General features: G+C 34.3%; 3 protein-coding genes across 3 annotated transcripts; 2 read left to right on the top strand and 1 right to left on the bottom strand.

Annotated features, from left to right (window-relative positions):
- Nucleotides 1-4323: 4323 nt before the first annotated feature.
- On the top strand, nucleotides 4324-5648 carry LOC145598973 (auxin-responsive protein SAUR36-like). Its single transcript, XM_081655373.1, has one exon. It carries the CDS (start codon nucleotides 4574-4576, stop codon nucleotides 5102-5104), a length of 531 nt encoding a protein of 176 aa, XP_081511499.1. The 5' UTR covers nucleotides 4324-4573; the 3' UTR covers nucleotides 5105-5648.
- A 2526-nt stretch (nucleotides 5649-8174) lies between these two features.
- LOC145597976 (vacuolar-processing enzyme-like) lies at nucleotides 8175-11758 on the bottom strand. The gene is made up of 8 exons (XM_081654254.1): nucleotides 11628-11758; nucleotides 10225-10381; nucleotides 9986-10071; nucleotides 9698-9897; nucleotides 9486-9534; nucleotides 9162-9371; nucleotides 8519-8725; nucleotides 8175-8413 (listed from the first exon to the last, which is right to left on the bottom strand). Exons 1-8 carry the CDS (start codon nucleotides 11721-11723, stop codon nucleotides 8231-8233), a joined length of 1188 nt encoding a protein of 395 aa, XP_081510380.1. The 5' UTR covers nucleotides 11724-11758; the 3' UTR covers nucleotides 8175-8230.
- Nucleotides 11759-14063: 2305 nt separating this feature from the next.
- On the top strand, nucleotides 14064-18475 carry LOC145597975 (hsp70-Hsp90 organizing protein 3-like). The gene is made up of 7 exons (XM_081654253.1): nucleotides 14064-15137; nucleotides 16786-17074; nucleotides 17237-17322; nucleotides 17426-17649; nucleotides 17739-17805; nucleotides 17894-17953; nucleotides 18162-18475. The coding sequence occupies exons 1-7, from the start codon at nucleotides 14220-14222 to the stop codon at nucleotides 18273-18275; spliced, it is 1758 nt and encodes a 585-aa protein (XP_081510379.1). The 5' UTR covers nucleotides 14064-14219; the 3' UTR covers nucleotides 18276-18475.
- The last annotated feature ends 344 nt before the right edge of the window (nucleotides 18476-18819 follow it).

The raw sequence follows: 18819 nt of genomic DNA on the forward strand, positions 1-18819 counted from the left end.
TGAATTTGTTCATTTCCTTTTTTTTGAGTGGATAGGAGTAGTAGGATATCAATCATACTAGGAATAGAAAGTTCTTAAAGCAAAACATTCATGCACCTTGAAAGTAAGAACCTCAAAAATTACAAAGTTGTATGATCTTATTGCACCTTCTATGAAGTTTCCTTCCAAAAACATATAATGTTTTTTTTTTAAGGGTAAAAGATATTCAACTAAAAACTAAAAGATCAAAGTAACATTCGATATTCAACAAAGTATATATCATAACATATTATCCACCATGATCCATATAATTTTTATTGATTTGAAATTAACGGATTAAACTAATAAAAATGACAGTACTATTCCTTGCTTTCAGATCATTTTATGAAATTCTTTTCACTTTTTGTATAAATTTAAGGTTATTTTATGAATTCTTTTCATTTTACTTTATTTCCTTTTCTCTCAAAGAAATACTACCGAGTATTATGTTACCTCAACTACGCCCACTTTTGCATTGACAACACTCTTCGTTCTTATCATATTTTATATCTATAATTTCATCATAAAATAACTAAATTTCCTAGCTCACAATCATTTATTTTTATTGTCCTTGATATGTGTATGTGTATCTACTGTATATAAAAAGGCTTTGTGAAATAAAAAGGCTTTGTGAAATAAATGATTATTATTCTAACCTCTTCCTAATTGGAGTGTTTTTCACCAAAATTGTTATTTTTTTTATTTTTTTATTTTTTGACAAGTATTAGTAGGATACCCTAAATTTCTTAAACTTTACTCATAATATAGTATTCCATTGGTGCTATTATTAGATTGCAAATTGCTCACTCCACATATTTTCTAGTGGAAAATTATGATATTTTATCATGTCAACTTTATAAAAACATATATGAAGAGGCCACCCATAAAGGCATAATTTTACAGAAGTATCTTTATATTATTGCGTATTAATTATGTAGTCAAATAATCTCCCTTTCTAAGTGTAGACTTCCGTATATCACAACCAAAGAAAGCAACACTTGTGTTTATTTATTGTCTTGGTTTCCTATATATGTACGGAATGTACGTGTGTGTACTCCAAAAGTTCCAATTTCTTGCGTTTAATTCTTGTACATTTCACTATTTAGTCGGTTTAAACCAGCTAGTTTTCGAAACTCTTAACATTTTTTTAGGTTTGGGACTTTCTCTGTCCAACTTGATCTACACTTAATTAATCAATTAGTTAACTAACAATAATATTACACTCATTATTTTAGTAAGACTAAGTACGGAATACAGCTTTTAATTTATTGCTTCATCGTGTAAATACTTTTACTATGATTTTTTTTTTTGTCTTTTGCATACCTTACTTTTCTCTCCATTCAAATATTCTTTTCAAAGTATGATTATAATACCACTACTATTCTTGAAGAAGGCTCTTTCTTAAATTAATAATTAAGTGCACAAGTTAAGAATTTATATTAGTCATTGCAGCTAGTGATGTTCATTTTTATATATAAATGCAAATTGCATTGATATTTATATAATTCTAAGCAGTTTAAATACTTTTCATCAAGTCGAAGTATGATTATTAGATATGTAGTACATAAATACAAATATGCATGATTTTTTTTAATAAATGAAAAAAAAAAGGTTCATAAATACCATGTTATGCTATAGTTGTATTATTGATTTATTGTCCATAGTCCCAATTAATATTAATTCATATATATTGCTACATTTTATTATTATTCTAGATGGACTTTATAGTTACGTTTAATATTCTCAATCTATCTATCAAAAACCTCAATTTGATAAAGTAAGGCTTTCAATGTGTTTGTCCTTTTGCTCCAACAAATTAAATTCAAAATCTTAATTGGGAATGGAGATAAGCTATCTCTGACCCAAACCTTCACCAAAGGGTCGTACAATGAATAAATGACAAATTTCCTTGGTAAGTAATAATCTACTACGCATTCCATAATCATCTTTCTTGACCCTTACGTGCATTATAAAGCTCAATTATTTATGTTAATTATATAACTAATCACACTCATATATAATACTTAATAGCTGTAAACAATAGTTAAAAGACAAAACAAGGAAAGCAAATATTTTAATTATTGTCCAAATAGTACTTGGAGATTATGAGATTCATAATGAGTAGATCTCTTTTGAACTTCAATGCCATAAACAAACAAGAAAACTAGGTTTTCGTAATCTTTTTTAAGCTGTAGCTCTGATATTACGAGTATTTGGTACGGAGTATGATGTAAGGCATGCAACTTGAAATTTTGGTAGGTGAAGTAGTTTTTTCCAACACAAAATTAGTTAATTTTGTTACATGAAATTGCTTTAAAAAAAAAAATTGATGGTATATGTAGGCATGTAGCTAGTGTGTTATGTAGGAAAAATAATATGTTACTTTGTAGTTTTGGCTATTACTATACAACATGATGTTATTGTTACAACATAGGGTGAGTTGTACTAGATAAGATAAGAGATAGTATACATATGAATTAATGAATCATATAATTAAATGTTATTGTTTTAGTTTACATTGAGATCGAGTAATTTATACTACCTCCGGTTCAATTTACTCACAACAAACGAATATTTTATGTCTCACAAATAATACCCATTTGTTGCGAGTAAATTGAACCGAAGGTAGTATTTAATTGACAGTAAAATCTTAGGGCCTGTTCACATTTACTGAACTGAGCTAAACTGAACTGAACTGATTGGAGCTCAACTGAACTGAAATGAACTGAACTAAGCTGAAATGAATATTTTATGAGAGAAGGAAATTAGGAGCTGAACTGAACTGAACTGATGGGAGCTGAACTGAACTGAAATTAAGTAAATATGAACAGACCCTTAATCTATTAAGAGTAAGAAGAGTAATCTTGATGTATTTATAAGATTTATTTCTAATTATTGTAACGCTTAATGCCACTACATATTTACATTGCATTCTTCCTTGATGTTAAGCATCACAAGATAAGGAAACCAATTATTCTCTAAAGTAATTAATTATTGGCATCACAAAATTAAGAGTACACCTTATCAATTATCATGTATTATTGCTGAATATACAACTAACCTACTCGTAATACATTTGGGGGGTGGAAATGATTAAAATTTGTATCATGATATTGATTTATGTGCTAAGGCTTCTTAATCATACGATAATTTGCTTCTTGATGTCTTAGCTAATTGTGATTCATCGCAAACTACTCTTATGATAATGGGGGAAATCGATTTTGGCACACCATTAATTGATTTAGGCACACCCCTATGTGAGAAGAACATAGAAAACTGTGCTCTCACATAGAGATATGCCAAAATCAATTTAGGGTGTGCCAAAATCATTTCCCCATAATGGGATTAGTATGTACTTAGTCCACTTTTTCTAGTGGATGCAACTTATGTGTTAGATGCCAATCATGTCATGCATATTCGGTGCATAAAATCCTAGCAACAAGATTCTTTTCAGCATGATTAATTACTTGATTGCATGATTTATACAAGATTCTACATCACTCAAATTACAAGTTCTTTGTACACTTGTGCTTACATCCAGCTAAATAAATTTGGAGGTATTATTATCCCTTGTATACATAGAAAACAACATTGATGTCAAAAACTAAAAATACAGTAATAAGCAACGGTGCACATCCAATTGTACTTCATATATACTCTGTGCAATAAAAACGCTTTATAATTTTGAACTCAATGACTATTCATCATAAACATAATTCTATAACCATATTTGTAAGTTGTAACTCCACACTATACCTTCAATTATATAGAAAGAATACATGAACATTAACTATTCCGAAGTACCAACATATATATATGTACAAGAATCACTAAAACCGTTTGATTGGTAGTTGATATTTTAGTACTACTAGTAGTACCATTATGTAACTAATTATATTTAAGTACTTGTAATTGTCCGTATTATTTACTGTACAAAGTACACCCTACGTTAGGCAGGGGGCACACATATTGTATACGATATTTTATATTTTTATTTATTGCCTTATTTGTCGCTTTCCACCGAAATTTCCTTCCTACTAATACGTACCCACTAAACAAACAAATCTTCTACATAATTAACAAAATTTTATATTACCATAAAAACCAAACAATTTCTGATTAAGACAATTGTTAATTTCCCCAACATTTATTACTCTCTTACATTAATATTAATACACATTATAAACAGAGCTTAGACTTTAATCGTTACACCCACGAAGCATCATTACAACAAATTAATCAGCTGACTTTTTGTATTTCCCCAAAAATAATTATTTATAAATAAAAAATACCCTTTAATTTTTCCAATTATTTTTCATATATATCTCCTCCCTTTAATCCGCATAATCATCTTCCAGCTCTTTCATTCCTATACTTTCTCTCTTCTCTGTTTCAGACCATTTTACACCAAAAAAAACAGAGTTTATTCAAAAGACAGCATTTTTCCTTTTTTTGACTCCTTTTTCAAAAACTCATTTCAAAAAATCATTCAATTTCACTAACTTCACCCCAATTAATCATAATTTACCTCGGATTATCAACTAATTAAGCCATAATGATGATTAGAGGGAGAAACAGGGGATTCAAATTGGGCAGAAAATTAATCCGGGTTTTCAAATGGGTAACCCGAAAAAGATCATATTCAAGCAAATACGAGAGATTAGAAGGTGAAAATCTGCAAAAAAGAAGTAAAGCAATTTCGAGATTATGTAAATGGGGAAGAAAGATTCAACGCGGTTTGATCAACTCAGTAACATCTCGTGGTTATGTCCGAGTTGGTCATGACTCATTAATCGACTCAAAACCGGTTCATGTTCCAAAGGGTCACTTGGCTGTACACGTGGAGGAGCCTGAAGGTCATTTGCGACGAGTTGTGGTTCCTGTTCTGTTCTTGAACCATCCTTTGTTTGGGAAGTTATTGGAAGAAGCTGAGAATGTTTATGGGTTTGATCATCCTGGTCAGATCACTATTCCGTGCCCGATTTCGGAGTTCGAGAGGGTTCAGATGAGGATCGCCGCCGGGAAAGGCAAATGCCGGCCTCGAATTCAGGGTCCGAGTCATATTCCCGGCGTCACGTGTCTATGATTGGTTTGTGTACTGTTAGAGATATAAGATATCGGAAAATTGTGAGTACGCTGATAATATGGTAGATATATAAATAGGTTTGGTGGGAAATTAATCTTAATGTAAAGTACCTCTCTATAAATCAATAATTTGGTGGTGAATATTGGGGTGTTTAGTTACATTAGGTATTTCTATCTCATTTTTCTCTTTGTTGTGATGATTGTTGGATTAGGCCTAGTGTTTGATGTAGTAGAGAATCCTTTAGAATTGTACAAATGAGATGTTTATATGATAATGATGATAATTTCTCTTTAAATGTGTCTTTTTTTTCTTTTTTTTTTTTTCCTTATAAGAATTGATTTGTTTTAATTCCGAATTTTGGGGTAGAATAATCAATAATGAGGATTATAACATCAATTAGAAACATTGCTCTCATTGTAAAATCATAAACAATAATCTTAGGAGCATATTGCATGTTCATTGTATATACGTAATATTTGGACTTTTTGCACAAACCGGGACTATAATTTGTATGGTTTGGAGTAATTTCTGTTTTGGATTATTTTACTGATTTTGCTAAAAAAATTTGGAGGTAATTTGACATATTGGAATTATTTGAAGTTAATTGTCGTTTTTATATTGTATTCCCTTATTGAGTTAGACAATTAGACAATCACAATTAATCAATAAGCAAGCTCATAGCCTCATAATAGCAAGTTGTGGGGTAAGATTGCTCTTGGATGCGTTTGAGAGCAAAGATCTTTTAAAATCAAAATTTGGTGTTTGTTTCTTTGGTGAAAAGAGCTTGTGGTGATGAAATTTTTGAGTAGGATTGGCGTACATTTTTTCACCATTATAAAAAATAAATTTTCTTGTTCATAAAAAAAAGGGTTTTTTGTAAATTATTAAAGAGGATCCTGTTCTTAAGTAAGCTTCATTAAAGTTCATTTATCAAGCAATTAAAGAAGTATGGACCAATATTCAAACTTGCTTTGTAGAATAGTCGAGTAATGTGAACATCGAACATTCTTATTAATACTTTCAATTATTAATGACTCTTTCTCATGCACTTGAAATCAATCAAAGAGCAAAGGAGAAAGTTAAATGACCGGCCTTATTAATATAATCTTCAATTCCGTGAAATTTGCTTCCACTAGATTAGGATGTGTCATCCTCAAACTTCTCTAATATAAGAGGCCACAAGCTCATAACCAATCACATTTATTTTAATAGGAAGTATCTTTTAATGAATACAATATATGACAAAAAGTATAATTTAGATATATATATGACACCAACTTTTAAAAAAGAAAAACATAGTATGTATATATTCTTGGTTGCATTGTCATTTGTTTTTGTTTTAATCTAATTCTAGACTTGTAGTTGTATATGGAGTAGTTTCCTAATTAGAGTAATTTTTCTAACTAAATCTAACAAAATAAGAAGCAATTTGTAGCTTACAAATTCCTTTGGCTGCTGATGAGTATGTTAAATGATGTTGAACATGCTAGCTTGTTCCAGTGAAAGCAATGGCGGATATTGGGCCAAAAAGTTTGTGGGGGGGGGGGGGGGGAGGGTTTGATCCTCCAACCTTTTGCTCAAAAATAACAATACTTAACCATTATGTCATAACTTTTTAAGTGTAATTATTAGACATTATATTCCTTAAAACCAATAACTTAGAAAAATTGAGGGGGGCTGGGCCCTGACCCGCCTCAACAAAGGTCCGCCCCTGAGTGAAAGTAATTGTTGTTAGTTATTTGCTTTTCATGGATATTATAATTTTCTTTAAAAGATTGTGGTAGTTATATTCTTTTGTACAATCATCAAGAGTTTGTTATAATGTTATTGCAAAGACACTGAAAGCCACGATAATTTTACCAAATACTAGTTTAAAATCCTACTCCGTAATATGAAAATTATAAGACTTTGTTGCCGAACAAGACCCTACGACCCATAAATTGTAATTTTTAAACAATAATAGGGGAACAATATGTCCAACGACCACATCTTCAATTTGGCATTGGCAGTTAGCATGACTGTATGAGCTTGATTTCCCTCCATTATCACAGGAGATAACTTTTTTATTTTGGGTTGCAAATGTTTGTTAGTCAAATCGATTATTAAATCACAAAGTCCACTTTCCTCACATTACAAATCGAATATCAAATCTTGGGTTCAGGCCCACATGTATATTACCAAATACTTCGTATTTTTTTAATTGAAGTTGTGAAATTGTTACTTAGTTTATGTATTTCATGAAGAATCAAAATCTTTAGTGTATGCAATCTTAGTCAATGAGCAAATAACATGCATATTAAATAATGATCCTCAACATGATTTTCATTGTTGTTTAACTACTCCGTACTTAACTAGTATCCATTTATGTATTTCTTCAGAGTAACATTTCACCAACACTTTCGAGGACTGGTTAATTGTTATATACAAATACTCCATATTAACCACAATTGAACAAACAGCTTGGCGCTGTACAATACTAGCACATGAATACATGATAACATCGAATGATGTACTATAGCTCTTACATTTAACACGTGTTATCAATGGTGATAAACTTATTTCAAATATCTAGAAAAAATTGTCGCATTTTATAGATTTGGACTACAGTTGTTTTAATCTTGAAGCTAGAGGGCTAGAATTAGGGGTGATTTAAGTAAATTATGCATACGGTGTGAATTGTATTTTGGTTTATTAGCGTGAGTCACAATGTTGTAGGGAACCATACCCTACAGAACCATACCCTACAGAAAACATATCTGCAAACTAAATGTACAAACTGGAAACTTCCCTAAATGTATCACCAGCATAAGTATAACCTACATTGAACTCGTGCACATGAAAACATCCCTATCCAATCTAGGTGGAGGGTAAGGGTCCTAAGGGACCATAGCGGGCATAGTCCATACCCTATGAAAGTGCCAATTATGCAAAATATATATGAACAAATGCACTGATTAAGCACGTAAGCTAGGCAATTGACCACATAACACACTGCGGAGTAGTCATTTTCTGGACCATAGTATAGCATCATGTTTTGGTCTAGTCTAACCATCTAACAACACATTTCACACATATGATACAGTAATATGTAAGATTGTATAACAACTGAAAAGCCAGTAGGACACGTCAAGCGCTATAACCGTGGAGTGATGGATGCCACTGGCCAGAGTTGTGCCCACTGCAAGCTGCAACACAAGCTTCTTGCATCACTGATTGCGGAATATCCTTGTTGCAGATGTTTGCAAAGGCCCGCATATGTTTCATGCCGTATTGAGTTAAGGACCCGCATTCCTTCTCAAACACCCGAACCTGAAGATTTGAAAGTTTTGATTGGTAAGTTTAAAATGACAGCAAAATTAGCAACATATCCTGTTACTATGCAATCAACTAAGAATGCAAATTTTTATTATTTACCATTGATTTCAAGCAATCCCAATCATCCACAAGCGGCATTCCACGGCTTGGCTTTGCACGTAGGACCGAAGGACCATTGTTTAGTCCAAATAAAAGTTTTCCGATCAATTCAATGCTGCTGTCAAGGTGGCTTCTGTGATTCATAGTCTCAGTTATCTCTGTAAGAATCTTAAGCTTCTCCTCAGGTTCCTCCTTTGATCTTTCGTACTGCAAGAGATGCACAATAGAATTTCAGTCTACAATCTGCTATCTGTGAACTATGCTACCATTACCCAAAGTTGGCGATTATTGAGTAGTGACGGACATAGATACAAATCTAATTCAAGATTCAGAACTGACCAATTTATGAAAGTTTAGCATCTTTTGATCTAAATTGAAGTATAAGTACTAAAAATTTCCCAAGCCTGAGGAATAGGTAAAATATTGCACTGTTGAGTATACATATTTAAGGCTCGAGGATAGTAGACTTATAAGAGAAAAATAAAACAACCTAAGTATACATAGTTATATTACTGTTTGTGGCATTAAGTATACGCATAAGTGTCAAGTATCCAACAAAGGTACTTAAAGTGGTGTATACAATCAGAGTAAACATAAGCTATAAACAGTCATCAAAAATGAAGGAAAATTGGGCTCAAATTACCTTTTCCCAAAGGAAAAGAATGTCTGCATCTCGCTGATTGACAACGCCCAACTCAATATCACGAGGCACTGTGTTAGCAGGAAGGTTTGCAGTTGCTGGATCAAAGCCTTGGTATAGATAGAGTTTCTCTGGTTTAATGCTTTTATTTCCGTATTCCATGACATGGGATCCTGCTGTGTAGGTGTTGAAATTTGAAGTTCTGTCCTTTACCTGCCAGATCAAACTCATCAAGGAAACATTCATCCAATATCAACAAGAATAATCAGTTTCACTCATGTAACCGAACTTTGCTCTTCTAATTCACTGAGCTCCTAATAGCCTTACCTTCTTAATTTGTTGAGCAATCGTTTCTTTCTTCAAATTGTGTGTCTCACTGCAAACCAAAATTTATTCTACCTTCAGTTTTTGCGGATTTATAAAATAAAATATATAGATTGATATATGCTTATAATGATTCACACCGAATTTAGAGGTTGTAAAATTTGTAATCTAGCAATGGATTAAAAATGTATCCGCCGAATTGACAGAAAAATCACCTGTCTTCCATCCAAGCAATACTATATAAATCACCTAAGCATGTCATGAACTCTGGTGGTGGTGCAGGGTCCATACCAGGACAGTAAGTTCCCCAGCTACTCTCTTCAGCATTCGAAGCTGTTGTAACATATATGTTCAGATCTTCAGGCATCAAGCCCTCAAAAACACTACCACTTTCGCAAGCTTCAATGTATATTACCTGTGTACAGGAAAAGATTAGTGTACAGCTTTTAATATACAAAATTTATATTATGTATGTTAATACTTATAAACCAACACCCACTAACCATTTCCTTGTAGTTTTTTGATGCGTATTTCTTCTTTAAAACTTCTATGAAGTCCTTGCCATAAAGGAATGGCATATTAGGCATTCCTACAAGCAAACTCACCAAAAGCTTAGGTCAGATTAAAAGCCTCGACTGCATATATTGACAATTGATCCAATATATTGCGAGTACTTGAAACGGAGACCTCAGGTCTTTGGACAATATATGAATACAATGCAGTAAAATATAGAGGCACTAACCCAATACACCAGGACCTCCATGGTCGGAGTAGTATATAAAGATCCTGTCATTTGGTTTGCTATCAATGACCTTTCCACTGCCACCTTTTACAGCTTTCTTGTTCCCAAGAAGCACTGCAAACATGTTCTCTGCTGTGACATGCTCCCCCGTATAATCCTGTAGTAAATAAAAAAAAAAACCAGCCACGCTTTAAGCATCAAACAGGCCGTTGAGTTTATGTTACTTGAACTCAAATATCCACATCAGAGAGGAGACAACCCATATAAACACGACCCTGCTTCAGACTCAGCTATTTTCCCATAGTTCTTTTGGTCACAAGTGTTTATATCCAATTACACATAGACATTAGACACTCTGGTCCTAAGAATACTAAAATTGAAATGAAGTCCGAGGAATACAATATTGATGTTATGTAAGGGCTTCCATGGAACCATATATGCAATGAATGAGATGAACATCCTAATTACTTCCTCTAACCATCAAAGCTAATTTAAATTAACTAAGTTGATTTGCTCCTAGAAAACTACCTTTCCTAAAAATAGGTGATGCTCTCAACTAAATACATCCCCCTGCCTCAGACTCTCATCTATTTTTCCACAATCCATAGACATTAGACACTCCAATCCTAACTCCTAAGAATACTACCAAGTGAAATGAAGAGTCCGAGCACCACAATTGATGTACTAGTATATAGGGACTTCCATAGACCGATATCCCAACTACGAAATGCAATGAAATGAGATGAACATCCTAACTGCTTCCTCAACCTCAAGAGTTAATCAAACTTTACATGTACAGTAAGCTGCATTTATCCTAGAAAACCATATATCCTAAAACAAAAAATAAAAAAGGTGATGGTCCAATTAGACCTGAGCCAGCTGGGTACTAATGGGCCAGGGAGGCGCAAGCCCGTTATCCTTCCACTGACAGGAGCGGGAGGTTTTCGTTGCTCTGTGAAACCAGCCTCACGCAGTCCCCTCCACTTTAGGGTCCATGAGATTCAGGCCTTCGCCCAAGCCACATGGACCAACTCCCAACTTGGATAGGGCGAGCATGCATACTGCCAACCCATGACCCGACCCAGTAGGCTAAGATCGTGTTCCATCACCATATTGCTCCCACTTGGGTTACAAGCTCACGTTACCAAGCTCAGCAATTCGTATTATTCTAATAAAGATATATTAAGTGCTTAATCTTCTATTAATTTTTCGATGTGGGACTTTTGCACTTGGGTTTTGTAAAACTGATTAAGAACAATTTTAGATGAGTTTGCATGGATTATTAAATCGATGACTTGGAATTTTTTTATGAGGAAATAATTAAATTAATGTACAAGATTAAAGTAATACGAAATTTCGCAAAATAATGATATGAAAAATGAGTAATTAGATAGGTATATTACCTTAGGAACACCAGCATAGACATCCTTGGCATCAGGATGATTGATAATTACACCTTTCCTAGGATTGAGTGGATTATCAGCAATATCATCATACATAAACACAACTATATTCTCATCTTTTAATCCTCCTCTCTTTAAAATCTGATACGCGTGACAAACATCTGCCTGCAAAAAACCAAGAAGAATCAAGTAAAAAAACCTCTAGTCCTCTAATATATATAATTGTACAACCCAAAACAAAAATGAAACAAATAGAAGATTAAGTGTAGAAGAATTCACTTTTCTATATACAACCGGTTATACCTGTGCACGATAATTAAAGTGAAAATGTATACCTGGTGCCTATAATTACCAAAGCCTTGTGAGCCGGCAACAAGAAGAGCCCAAGTAGTACCGACCTCACCGTCATCCTTGGGTTCATGTGGTTTAGTATCAGTAGGCATGCGGATATTGGAGTCCCACAACCTGTTTTTAGCTTCAGAAAGGCATAACAATTGAAGAGAGAAACATGCTAAAAGTGCAAGAATTGTCAAAACAGAACTCATACTTGCCATATTTGAAAAGAAAAGTAATTTAAGAAAACTAAACTAGCTAATGAAATAAAATAAAGAAGAAGATGAAATAAAAGAGGTTTAGAAGAGAAAGAGGGAGAAACGCCATGCAAAAGGAGGAGATGACACGTGAAAGAGGTGAAGAGTGTTGGGAAATGTCCTGCGTGAACCATGTGTACGTTACTCTTTGGAGTTACGTTTATAGTAGCTACAATTTCATCAGTATTTCTTTCTTTTACATTTGTATTTTCTAACAATTCTCTCTCCTTTCATTATTTGGCCGAATTTCATGCTCTTTTTTGTTTGCTTTTGCTTATATATTCGGTGTTTGATTGTCAATTTTGTCATTCAATCTGCAATAAATATTTTAAACAAAGTGTATAAGCAATAATACTCTTGTTTACAATGCACTTTTGTTGTTGTGCATTGTGCTTGATGTTAGAGTACGTTGGCCAATGGATCAACTTATCTAATAGGCCTTGTTTAAAATGGTCATTGGCCCAATAAAAAAGCCCAATAGGCCCATTTAAATTGGCTAGATTTATATTTTAAGCTAATAAAAATGGATTGGGATTGTAAAGTCCAGCTCCAACATAGTAGAGTCCATTACGTTTCGTTATTACTTATTAGAGAAGATTTGAGAGTTTATCATATAACTAGCCAATACCCATGTTTGATAGTTTATCAACAAGCTTTCATTTGTTCATGATAATAAACATCCCTGTTTAATTGTTTATTAACAAGCTTGCTCATTTGTTCATGTTGGTAGATAAAGAATTGTTCATAAACTAAGCTTGTTTTTTAGCTACATAAATTGTACAACTTTGGCTTAGTTATTAATTTTGAGTGCCTAGGCTCATTTTTGCCTTATTGAAGTTCGGACTGAATTTAATTAGATTAATTTTATAATTGATCAACAAATTATGTTGATGCTAAAGGGTCATTGACGACAAGCATGATATAGTAAGTATCTTAACAAGAAGGTAAACCTAGTTGCTTTTATCGATTTGAGAAGCAATATGATTTATTGTTTTAGTGTTTATGAACTCGACTATAACTAATTGTCCTAGCATGCATAAGGTAACTTATTACACTTTAGATGATAAACAACAAGACAAATAATGAATAAATTAAAGATATATAAACCGTTGAAGAAAACCAAATCATAGCTTTGGGAGCCCGACTATTTATTTAACTTTAGAGAGAAAAAGAGGAGGAGGCTAAAGTGGGTCAAAAAAATTTCATTCGTATGAGATGTTGTTTGGTTATCACTTACATTTTATTGGATGTATTATTAGATTACTACTAGTCTAAATTGATAAATAATATTAGTACATATGGGGGGCCTCCTTTCACAGGAGAGTTGGGGGGGGGGGGATGAGGATCAAACCCCCACAACTCGAGGGTGTGGCGAGATGGAGGACCTAATCGGTAAGGATATGAAAATTAGCTGTAACTATTGATGAACAATTCAAACTCAATTAGTATTCCTATTTTTTTTTTTTTTTTCTTCTGTGTGGTCCACCCGGTTCACCATTTGAGTTAATTCGGACTCAATTAGTGTTCTTATTTATTCGACTAAAACTTTAGTTCAACTCAGATTCAAATTGGTTAAATCAACCTAATCATTAAACACAATACTTATCGTCTTATCGAGGAAGCATAGCAATAGGGGAGGAGATCGAAACTCTTTAGCACCCTTCCAATTAAAATCAATCAAGTAATTTCAACCTCGATTAGTACACAAAATTGAATAGCCAATTCACCTCAATTAGGTTCATACATTAATTAATTAATCAAAAGCCCAAAAAATTAATTAAGCCACCTCAGTCACAAAATCATCCACATTAGATCCGAATTCCAACCCCTCGTTAACCCAAGAACTTTCCAGAACCACTTCACCTTCCCCAACAACAGCCAGAACTCTCTCGTCTCCTCTTCTTCCTTCGCCTATTAATCTCCCCTTCTTTTCCAGATTTCCTTTCTCTCTCCTAAAACCCTTTCTCTTTCTCTCTCCTCCCAAATTCTCTCTCTCTCTTCAATGGCAGACGAAGCTAAAGCAAAGGGTAACGCCGCCTTCTCTTCCGGCAACTATGCCGACGCAATTAAACACTTTTCCGACGCTATTTCTCTCGCCCCCACAAATCATGTCCTCTACTCTAATCGATCCGCCGCCCACGCTTCCCTCGGAAACTTTTCCGACGCTTTAACCGACGCCCAGAAAACCGTCGACCTAAAACCTGATTGGCCCAAGGGTTACAGTCGTTTGGGTGCTGCGTATTTAGGTCTTCATAATTTTTCCGACGCTATTTCTGCTTACAAAAAGGGTCTCGAATTCGACCCGAATAACGAAGCCCTTAAATCTGGGCTTTCCGACGCTCAATCCGCGGCTTCTCGGGGTGCCCGTCCCAGTAGTTCTTCTGCTTCTCCTTTTGGGGATGCTTTTTCTGGGCCGGAGATGTGGGCCAAGCTAACTGCGGATCCGGGTACTCGTGGGTATTTGCAGCAGCCTGATTTTGTGAAGATGATGCAGGAAATCCAGAAGAATCCGAATAACTTGAATATGTACTTGAAGGATCAAAGGGTTATGCAAGCTCTTGGGGTTTTGTTGAATATTAAGATGATGAGTGGTAATGGGCCTGAGGATATGGAGGTTCAGCCCGAGGAGCCCGCAGTTGAGAGAGAGTTTAAGATGCCTGAGGCTAAACCTGAGCCTAAGCCGGAGCCGGAGCCGAAACCGGAACCCGAACCCGAGCCGATGGTGGAGGAGGATGAAGAGGAGAGGGAGAAGAAGGAGAAGAAGGGGTTGGCTCAAAAGGAGAAAGAAGCTGGGAATGCAGCTTATAAGAAGAAGGAATTTGAGAAGGCAATTGAGCATTATAGTAAGGCTATTGAATTGGATGATGAGGATATATCTTTCTTGACTAATAGGGCTGCTGTTTATCTTGAGATGGGCAAGGTAAATTCCTGCATTGCTTTTATTTATTCTTTGATTTCAATTGTTTAATTGGTTTTGTTTAAATTTGGTTTGAAGTCTTGAGCTTTGTGATTGATGTGAAATTGAACTTTGGCATGTGACTTAGAGATTGATTGTGATGATTGATTTGACATTGATCGTAGGATAAAGGAGCTTGATCAAGGCGGGTTTGAATGTTATAGATTTTTTTTAGTGTAATGCTTGTTTGGGGTTTAAGTATATAATAGGCCAATATGAGTGAATTAGTTTGGTTAATCGTGCTACAGTTATATGCACGGCATATGAATTGATAATTTACTTAATGTAGGCTGGTTTGCAGTTGATGGGTTGTTAGAGGTTTATGTGCTATTTCTGTGTTTATTATATGAATGTAAATGCTTTGTCATTCTAGCTTCATGATGGTAACCTTTTTAGTTAGGTATAAAGATTAATTTTTTAATAGTTAATTAGTATAGCTTAGCCTAAATTGTATTACTTCATCAGTAAATAAAGAAATTTGACTGTTCTGGCTGCAAGTGTAGCTGTGTTGTTATCTTGCTGCTAGACATGAATTTACTGCTGTTGTTAGGCGAAAGATTTACAAACCATATTTTGCTAGTGGTAGATAATGATATTCACCTTTTCACTGAGATTATAAAAAATAACTTCTATAAGGTAGAACATGCTTTTCTGTAACAAATTATTGGTTGTTAGTTTGAAGACCCTTTTTTTATTTCTGGTTTCAGAGGTTAGGGTGTACATATCGATGGGTAATGAAGTCTATGGCATAGGATTGAGTTTTTTTTTTTCCCCAAGTGAACTGTGTTATGAATGGTCCTAAAAGTTAACATGTTCAGTTTATTTTGGCTTATCTTGTAAATTATGGAAGATGTTGGTTTTAAAGGAGGAAAGTAGGTATTGCTGAATTGGGCTGGTTTGGTTTTCAGTTGATAGTTAGATTGGATGATATATTGATATGTATCTTGGTTTGTACTTGTGTTTTTTTGTTGAGTATTTGAATCTTGTTTCCCGCATGAAAAATTGTTCCTTCTTAGGCATTTATTCCTTTGCCTTTGGTACTAGATAAGGATTATTAGACTACTCTCTATTTGAGCCTTGTATTACACATAGTTGAGTTTCAGGTAAGGAGCTTATGTTAGGATAAAGAAAGCTAGGGGCGGTAATATATAAATTCGTTAAGATCATTTGACAACTAGGGCACCTTCCTTCCAGTTAGCTACTGATGTTGGAATTAAGGTACAGAGTAGCACAAGTTTGTCACCTTACTTGGGCTATTTGTGCAAGGATGAGATGTCAGCTTGTCACCATTAAAGAATGGTGTCTTTTGCGAGGTAGTTACTGTTGCTTAAAGTTATCGTGTTCAATCTAGTGGGTTTATTTTTGCCTGTCTTCTGTTTTCTTCTTTTTTGTTTTGTGTTCGTTGTTATTTATAGTTACTTTGTCCTGCTGCTTTTATGTTTTGTGTCTTTTGTTGGTTATTTGTGTACTCTGTGCTTTTTGTGTCTTTTGTTGGTTATTTGTGTACTCTGTGCTTTTTGTTATTCATGTACTTAACTGTTATAATCTGTTTTTATCTGTTTGCGGCCAATGATTGCTGATTGGTTTACATTGCTTTTAAATCCCTATGTAGTATGATGAGTGTATCAAGGACTGTGACCAAGCTGTTGAAAGAGGTAGGGAGCTTCGATCAGACTACAAAATGGTTGCCAGGGCCTTGACCAGGAAAGGAACTGCTTTGGCGAAAATTGCGAAGACTTCAAAGGACTATGACCTTGCTATTGAAGCTTTCCACAAAGCTTTGACAGAGCACCGTAATCCTGACACACTGAAGAAGCTGAATGATGCTGAAAAGGCAAAGAAAGATTTGGAGCAGCAAGAGTACTTTGATCCTAATATAGCTGATGAAGAACGTGAAAAAGGTATTACTACCTTTTTTGTATGTTGGAAATTCTATTTCGTTCCATTGAGAAGTATTTGACATTGTGACCCTTGGGAGCTGTTTTGGTTTAGGGTGTTTTGAGTTTCCTTATATCCGGCTATGTATTTGCACATTAATTTGGAACCTGTACATGTCTATGTAGGTAATGAGTACTTCAAGGAGCAGAAATATCCCGAAGCTGTGAAGCATTACACAGAAGCTATCAGGAGGAACCCTAAAGATGCGAAAGTATGTCTGCTTTTTACTGATTGTTCTGCATTACTTATTTTATTTGATAAATCATCACTAAATCAATTTTGAACTCACTTTGCTACTTATTGATGCATTTTAGGCTTACAGCAACCGAGCTGCAAGTTACACTAAATTGGGGGCAATGCCAGAAGCATTGAAAGATGCAGAAAAGTGCATCGAGCTTGATCCTTCCTTTGTTAAGGGGTACACTAGAAAGGGAGCTGTTCAGTTCTTCATGAAGGAATATGAGAAGGCATTAGAAACTTACCAGGAAGGATTAAAACTCGAGCCAAACAACCAGGAATTGTTGGATGGCGTGAGAAGGTGTGTAGTAGAACGCCTGAAATTTGTGTGGTTGCAACCTTTAAATATACGTTCTTACACCACTAAATTTTGCTATTACTTTCTTGCAGATGTGTACAACAAATTAATAAAGCAAGCCGTGGGGATTTGACTCCTGAAGAACTCAAAGAGAGACAGGTCTTGTTTTATGCTTGTTGATGAATAATTCATTTTAGATTATGTTTTGAGTAAAAATTCTTGACAGTTGTGCTTCTGATCTCTGCAGGCTAAGGGAATGCAGGACCCAGAAATCCAGAACATCCTCACTGATCCTGTAATGAGACAGGTAATAATCTTTGCGAAGTGGAATATTTTTTCAAAAAGAAGTTTAAAGTATAAAAACCTATTATTTTACTAGCAATTGATGAGGGGGAGGGTATTGAAATTTAAAAACTCATTTTAATGACATTGTTGTTTTCATAAAATCTCTTTATTGAAAATCATTCCTTCGTTATTTTAACTTATGTTTTGCTGTTTGAATTTCTGGATTTCAGGTTTTGATAGACTTCCAGGAGAATCCTAAGGCAGCACAAGATCATATGAAGAATCCAATGGTGATGAATAAGATCCAAAAGTTGGTCAGTGCTGGAATTGTTCAAGTTAGATGATAGCTATGTAATAAGTTTATACTATTTTAGAAACAGTGATAAGTTGATCTATTCTTAGTAACGGTGACACAACTTTGGCATTTGATGTTTTTGGCACTCCCCAACTATGTAATATTCTGGATTGGTGGATCAATCTAGTTTAATTCTTGTTGAAATTTTGAACTTATTTTTATGGAAGTATTTGTGTTTATCGTCTTTGATTATTGATTCCTTTGTGGCTCATTCAGTCCATAATCTGTTAGTTTAGATGATTGAAAATCGAACCCTTTTTGTATTCTAATTCTAACTCTCCAAGAAGTTATGTTTCATTGCCCTCATCTTCATAGGGTAATTTTCATCTTCAGTTGAAATTGCTGGAAAGTACTCCGTATTATGGATTACTTCCCAGTTAGCAGCAAAAGTGCAAACATAGCACTTGCCTAGTAAGGACTTGAACCTTAACTTGTTGGCATGAGGGTCAGATTTATTTAGTAGTAAAATCTTGTAGTTATCTATATTACTCCGTATAATTTAAGTTATTTATCTCAGCTATAATTTGCTTCTG

The sequence above is a fragment of the Chenopodium album genome, chromosome 20 (assembly GCF_948465745.1).
Source record: "Chenopodium album chromosome 20, dcCheAlbu1.1, whole genome shotgun sequence".
NCBI lineage: Eukaryota > Viridiplantae > Streptophyta > Magnoliopsida > Caryophyllales > Amaranthaceae > Chenopodium > Chenopodium album.